This window comes from Vitis riparia, chromosome 9, assembly GCF_004353265.1.
Source record: "Vitis riparia cultivar Riparia Gloire de Montpellier isolate 1030 chromosome 9, EGFV_Vit.rip_1.0, whole genome shotgun sequence".
NCBI classification, from domain to species: Eukaryota; Viridiplantae; Streptophyta; class Magnoliopsida; order Vitales; family Vitaceae; genus Vitis; species Vitis riparia.
In genome coordinates this window covers 15,171,878-15,178,948 of record NC_048439.1, presented here as the reverse complement: position 1 = coordinate 15,178,948, position 7,071 = coordinate 15,171,878, and the positions used below count along the sequence as shown (strand labels likewise).

At 42.2% G+C, this 7,071-nt stretch overlaps 1 protein-coding gene across 1 annotated transcript in view; it reads left to right on the top strand.

Moving 5' to 3' along the window:
- The window catches only part of LOC117921850 (anti-sigma-I factor RsgI2-like), a 23,856-nt gene extending 21,907 nt beyond the window's left edge, over window positions 1-1,949 (top strand). The window contains exon 2 of the mRNA XM_034839805.1: window positions 1,471-1,949. Within this exon, the coding sequence (XP_034695696.1) occupies window positions 1,471-1,949 (479 nt within the window). The remainder of the gene's footprint in view (window positions 1-1,470) is intronic.
- Window positions 1,950-7,071: the final 5,122 nt, after the last annotated feature.

The following is a 7,071-nucleotide window of genomic DNA, read 5'->3' as shown; positions in this document are numbered from 1 at the left end:
GGCTGTAATCAGTGATGGAGGTTCCCATTTTTGCAATAAGCCTTTTGAAAGTTTGTTAGCCAAGTATGGAGTGAAGCATAAGGTAGCTACACCTTATCATCCACAGACTTCTGGGCAAGTTGAGCTAGCAAACAGGGAGATAAAGAACATACTGATGAAAGTGTGAGTACAAGCAGGAAAGATTGGTCTGTTAAGCTTTATGACTCATTGTGGGCCTATAGAACAGCTTATAAGACTATTCTTGGCATGTCCCCTATCGTCTTGTCTATGGTAAAGCTTGTCATCTCCCTGTGGAAGTTGAATACAAAGCTTGGTGGGCAATCAAAAAGCTGAATATGGATTTGATTAAGCTGGGGCAAAAAGGTGCTTAGACCTTAATGAGATGGAGGAATTGAGAAATGATGCTTATATCAACTCCAAAGTTGCAAAACAAAGGATGAAGAAGTGGCAATGACCAACTGATTTCTACCAAGGAATTTCAAAAAAGGCCAAAGAGTTTTACTCTATGACACAAGACTTCATATTTTTCCTGGAAAGCTCAAGTCCAGGTGGATTGGTCCATTCATTATCCATCAAGTACTTAATCATGGAGTAGTGGAATTATTGAATTCCGATGGCAAGGAAACCTTTAAAGTTAATGGATATCGTCTCAAGCCATATATGGAGCCATTCAAATCAGACAAGGAGGAGATCAACCTCCTTGAGCCTCAAAAAGCCTAAGCAAAGAAGGGTTTGCTGGGCTTGATTTTACCAAAGTCCAAAATTTTTGTAAATGCTGTAAATTTTAGAATAATATTTTTACTTTTGATCTTAGTTTTTGATCTTAAATTGTATGTTTTTATGTAATTTCATCTTTTTGAATGATTTCAGATGGGAGAAAATGTAAGAAAAAAAATCGGGAAGAAATTGGAGCTGAAACAGAGCAGAAACAGAGCAAAACAGGGGAGAAGAAGAGCTCTGCGAGATTTCGCAGCCAAGGAGGATATCTCTGCGAAAATGGTTTTTCGTTGCGAAATCACTTCGCAACACTTTCAAGCCCTCTGCGAACGATTTCGCAGCTGCGAAACCGGTGTTTGGCACACGAGTGCCACTTCGCAGCACAGGAGCCCCCATTTCGCAGCTGCGAAGTGCTCTGCGAACCACTAAGGCATAAGAAACGCCATTCCGCAGCGCTTTTTCAGCGATTTCTCTCTTGCGAAGGGTATTTCGCAGCTGCGAAACCGGTCTTTGGCACACGAGCGCCATTCTGCAGCATAGTAACCCCAATTTCGCAGCTGCGAAGTGAGCTGCGAAAGCGATTTTCATTTCCGAAACGCCCAATTTAGCTGCGAAACCGGTTCTCTTCTGCGAAACCCTAATTGACCGTTCATATTCCATTAGCCGTTATAAATACCGGTCGTTTGGGCTGCGAATCCATTTCAGAATAGGAAAAAAAAAATCGCAGCAGCAAACCGTTCCTCTCCTCTTCAGAGACCGACGCCGCTAGCACCTCCGATTCTCCCCTCCGTTCATCGCCGCCGTCCCAGCCTCGTCAGTTCGCATGGCACGAACAGGGGCGCGAAGTCTTCTTCCCCTTCCACCCGAAAAGAACGCCGCGCGAGGTACCAGTGCAAGCTTCAGCTTCTGAGCCGCCGCGGCCAGAAACCATTCCGCCGCCGGCAAAACCTTCGCCAAAGAAGCGCCAGGCCAAGCTGGCATTGCAAACGCCTCCGGTGAGGCGTTACCTTACCAGGTCAGGGGGTCGGCCCCTCCAAAAGCGAGCTAGGGTGGAAAGCTCGGAGCCTATCGATTTAACAGGGCAATCCCCTGTTTCGTCCCCTGTTGCGTCCCCTGCCCCATCTCCAATTCCATCCCCGGTGCCATCTCCGGCACCGCCTGCGAAGCTTCCAGCAATCCAACCGCCGCCTGCTGAGCCCCAAATCTATCCGAACCAGCTTCGGAAGCGATAATCAGGCGGCCAATTCTCGCTCAGCCTCCAGTTGAAGGCAATTTGGATTGCCGAGCCCGGCCATTCCATTCGGAGCTATGCTTTGACATAGCCGCTTTCCAGTTGCGCCCGGAGCTTGAAGAATCATTCCAATTGCTGCGAAGATACCGAATGGAGCAGCTTCTGACCCCGCGAGATTTCTTCTACCCCAGAATAGCAATGGATTTCTATCAATCCATGACTACTCGACAGGTCAGGGATCCTACCTTGATTCATTTCATTATTGATGGTAGGCATGGCATCTTGGGAGCTCGGCAAATAGCTGAAGCTTTGAATATTCCATATGAGCCCAGTCATTTCGATGACTTTAGAGTGTGGGCCAATCCATCTCAGCTGGAGATGGTGCACATTTTGTCTGGAGGAGCTTCCAGAAATCCGTATCTGCTGAGGGGGGAACTTCCCCCAAGGATGTTCCTTATTGATGCCCTGTTGAGGCATAGTATCTATCCCCTTCAACATTGGACTCAGAGAAGGGGAATTATGTTGGAGACCCTGTACAGAATGTCAGAGGGCTATTATTTTGGCCCTCACCACTTGATCCTGGCAGCCCTTCTCTATTTTGAAGAGAAGGTGCATAAGAAGAAACTGCAAAGAGCTGATGCCATCCCTCTTCTCTTCCCACGGCTGCTATGCCAAATTCTTGAGCACCTGGGATTTCCAACAGAGCCTCAACAGGAGCAAAAGAGGATTTGTAGAGATGTTTTTACTTTTGAAAAATGGAGTAGCATGACAGCTTACAAGATGGAGCAACCAGAACTTCCACAGCCAGTTCAGGCTCCAGCTGCCAGGAGAGCATCCCCACGCCTATTACCTGAGGGTATACCTGCTGCTTCTCCCTCCATAGCTAGTGCCTCTCCAGTTCCTCCAGTTGCTCCAGCTTCAGCACAGCCTTCCACATCAGCCGAGCCTAGGATGGCTGTCCCTATTTCTGAGTATAGGGACTTATGCCAGGCATTGGAGTCCTTGATAGCCTCTCAGAGCAGTCTTGCTCAGGAGCTGGCATCCTTGAGAGCTCAGCAGGAGCGGATGATGGCTACTCAGGCTCAACATACTATTATTCTGAGGCAGCTTCAGCAGCATCTTAGCCTTCCAGCAGCTGATGAGCAGGCCACTCCTACCACCACAGAGCCTCATGCCCCTCATGAGTCACCTGCTCCAGAGGCAGAGCCATCTCCATAGACCATCAGTTCTAGCATTATCCTCCTTTCTGAACATTTACATGTCTTTGATATATTACTTTTTTGTATTTTGTTTTGATTAGTCTTATATGAAATCTCCTACATTTTAATATTATATAGGGAGATTCTTTGGATTGCTTGTATTACTTCTTTTACCAGCTGTTCACAAATGAGTAAAGTAATACAAATATTTTTTTTGTTAACTCTTAGCTTTAATTTACTCTTACTCCCTTTCCTCACACCTTTTATTCTTTTTGAAACATGTGGTTTCTCCATTCAAGTATTCGAAATTGAAATCAATCAGGAGGTACTACTTCCTCCCTTTATTTTCGATCACCCATATCACATTGAGGACAATGCTCAGCTCGGTTGGGGGGGAGAAATGAGGAAGGAAGTTTGCTAAAGTAAAGGAAGTATGCTAAGTATTTTGATAATTCAGTTGTGCTTAGTAATTTAGTTGTAGTTTTTGCTTGTTACTATAATCTCCATGGATTTTGAAGAAAAATTTTCAAATTAAAATAGGAGAAGCTGAACTGTTGCTTTTCATCTAACATAGAGTTTGGATTATGCTTGCTAAAGTGGTTCAATTGTTGAAACTTCTATTGAAATCAAATTTAGTCATTCCACTTTAAGCTATCCACACACTGTGCACAATAGATTCCTTTTATAAGATGAGAAACTATTTCCCCCTTGACTTAGAAAATTTTGGGACTTGGTACCTTTGACCTCATTTTAATGATATTGAGACACCATATGAAAGGCCAATGAGCCTTTGAAAAAAAAAAAAAAAAAAGAAAGCAAAGTGTTTGCTTGCCTTGAAACCCGAGCAAGGTCTGAAAGGGTATATGGTGAAAACCTTTGAAACCTGGTGCCCTAAGCCTTAATTGGTTGGGAGTCATCGGCCTCAATGCTTGTTACAAGGGTGGATAGGTGGAGTTAGCATATGGTAGGCAAAAAGGGTATATGAAAAAGTCCGGGGCGAAATCCGAGGAGTTAGTGGTTGAAAGATCCTTAAAGCTTGATGCCTTAAACCTTAATTGGTTGGGAGTCATCAATGGACCCCCATTACATGGACAGAACAGAAAAGAATGCCCCTTAAGCCTGTTACCTTAAAAAAAAAAAAAAAAAAAAAAAGTGTGTTCTCTGTTTATTGAATTTGGTCAGTTTGCTAAAGTGTTGAAAAGAGATAGGTTGGGGGAGAGATTAGTTTAGCATGCTATATTCGGAAGCTATCATCTTACACTTAGATTTTTGTGGAAGAATAAAGTTTGGTTCTTTGGAAGTGAAAATGGTTTTAAAACTTCAATTTGCATAATGCATTCCCTTGATCAGTGGTATTTAGCAAGGTTGCTGATTTCTCTTGTTGAAATATTGAAGTTATAGTTCTTTAATGTTCCATGAGAGAGTTTTTCAGTCATGCCTCTTAAATATTTTTTTGGAAGTGATTAGCATGATTTGTAAATTATGGTAATTTTGTTTTGTTTTTCTCTCCTTCATTGCTAAGGACTAGCAATATGTCGGTTGGGGGAGTGATTACTACTCAAAAAGTGCTATTTGATAGCTTATAATTAATCCTTTTAAACACTTTTGAGTAGTAGTTAGTGCCTTTTAACCCAATTAGCATGTTAAGGCCCCTTTCAATCAATTCTAATCAAATTGTGTAAGTTTTGGTGTTTTTGTTAGTATTTTGATCACCAAAGCATTATGAGATTGAGGAGAGTTATATGGAATCCTTGGAAAGCAATGGGAAGCTTAGAGGAATGAAGAATCAAAGCCTTGAAGCACTTTTGCCATAAGCAAAGTCTGGAATGCAAGGGGAAGCAAAGAGGATTCAGCCATGGAGCATTCTTGATGACAGTCACTGGAGCTACTTTTGGAGCACTTCCTGATGTCCAATTCATGCATACAATATGTCATTTGAAAGCTTAGGAAGTCAACAAACCAATGCTTCAAACCGTATGCAATTTGGATTTGAAATGAGGAAGTTACAACCTTTGGAAGACAACTGCTCCAAGCTGAAGGAAGACTTCAGAAAAGTGCTGCGAAATCAGCCCTTTGTTGCAAGATATTTCGCAACACTTTTGCACAGTGCTATGGAACTCCCCTGAAGCTTCACGCCGCGATGGAAGCCAAACACCACAAGATGGAAGTCCACTTTGCAAAGGTGTTGAATCAGCAGGATGCTATGAAGAAATTTCGCAGCTCTTCTTATGCACCTGCGAAATTTCGCAGACCTCACTTTTCACCTGCGAAGTGGTCCTGAGTGCTTCCCGATATTTGTAACCGACACTTGGAGATATTTTTCATTAGATTTTTGTTGCTTAAATGCCCAAATTCTCCTTGTAAGTCACCAATGATAGGATTCCTTAGTTTCTAAGTTAGGAATTTGGCTAAAATATCAATGTAATAGTTGATTATGTGATTTTAGTATAAAGGGAGCCCGAGGAGCCTGTTCTGAGGGTGTTAGAGTGATGAACTTTTTGTAAGTTTGAAAAAAAAAGTAATATACAGAGCTTGAGCTCTTTTCTACCTTACCTTCTCTCTTTGATTGTGTTTTTCATATTTATAAGTTATGCACTCTCTGAGGAGCTTTCCCCAGAGAATGAGTAACTAAGCTTTTTAGTTCCTTGGAGTTAAGGTTGCCGGGAAAGGTTCCAAGTGCTTCAATCAGAAGCTTTGTGGTTTCAGCTATGAATGAAGAGTAAGTGTGTCCCGTGAATGGTTTCTAATGTTTTTAGTTAACTTAAAACACCTTGGAGTCACCTGGGCCAACACTTGGTAAGGCAAGTGATCTCTAATCGTGGAGATGCACTAGTTTACCCCTTGCGAGCCTCTGGTAGGTGACTTGAAGGTAGGATTTTCTAGAATAGCCAACACTTGGTAAGCTTTTGGACTCTTAGGAGACATCCATTAGTTACCTCTTGCGAGCTTTTGACGGGTAATCCAAGGTTAAAGATCATCTTGAATGGTAAAGGCTAAGTGAGAGGCTCAAACCATTGCAAGTTGCATCAGTGAGAGAATTAGAGCTAAAATCCAATTGAGGGATGCACTTGTGCAGCACCTGTTAGAGAATTGACTTTATGTTAATTCTCTAATGTGAGGAAATGAACCAACTGACCGGAGCTATGCTATTGCATGAAGAACCTCCCTTGTATACCTGAATCTCCAAGGAATGCTTTTCTTCTTAAGTTATTTTCATCACTTGTTGTGTTGTTAATCTAAGTCCATACCTTTTTCAACCAAAGTTTGTGTTTTATTTCTTTAGCTAACTTTGAAATGGAACAGCACCAATTCACTTTGAATTGGTATCATTTTCAACTTGAGTATCCTTCCCAGTGGAATGATCCTAGAGCCACTATGCTATAGTAGCTTTGTATTTGCTACCCTAGTTCATGGTGTTATAGGTTAAAAATTTTGTTGATTACACCTGCCATCAAGGAGCACCAGCTGGACATACATCAGCTGAGACACCAATTAGGCATGAATCATCGTTCATTTGAACCATAACCCTAAGTTGATTATAGCATCAAAAGACCTGAGCTCATGACTAAGATTTGTTCATGTCATTAACAACCCTAATCTTTTCATAGCATCCAGAGCTCATAGTTCATGACCTAAAGTCGTTCATGTTAGCCGTAGTCCCGATTTTCTCACAACATTTAGAGCCTTCACCTCATGACCTAGAGTCATTTATATCATCCACAATCCTAAGCTTTTCATAGCATCTAGAACATTGAGCTCACGATTCAGAGTCAATCATGTCCTCTAGAACTCGGAGATATTCAAAGCAACTAAAGCCTCGAGCACATGACCCAAAATTATGCATGTCACGTAGAGCCTTAAGCTATTCATAACATCTAGAACCCTAAGCTCACCACCTCAAGTCATTCTTATCATCTATAGCCC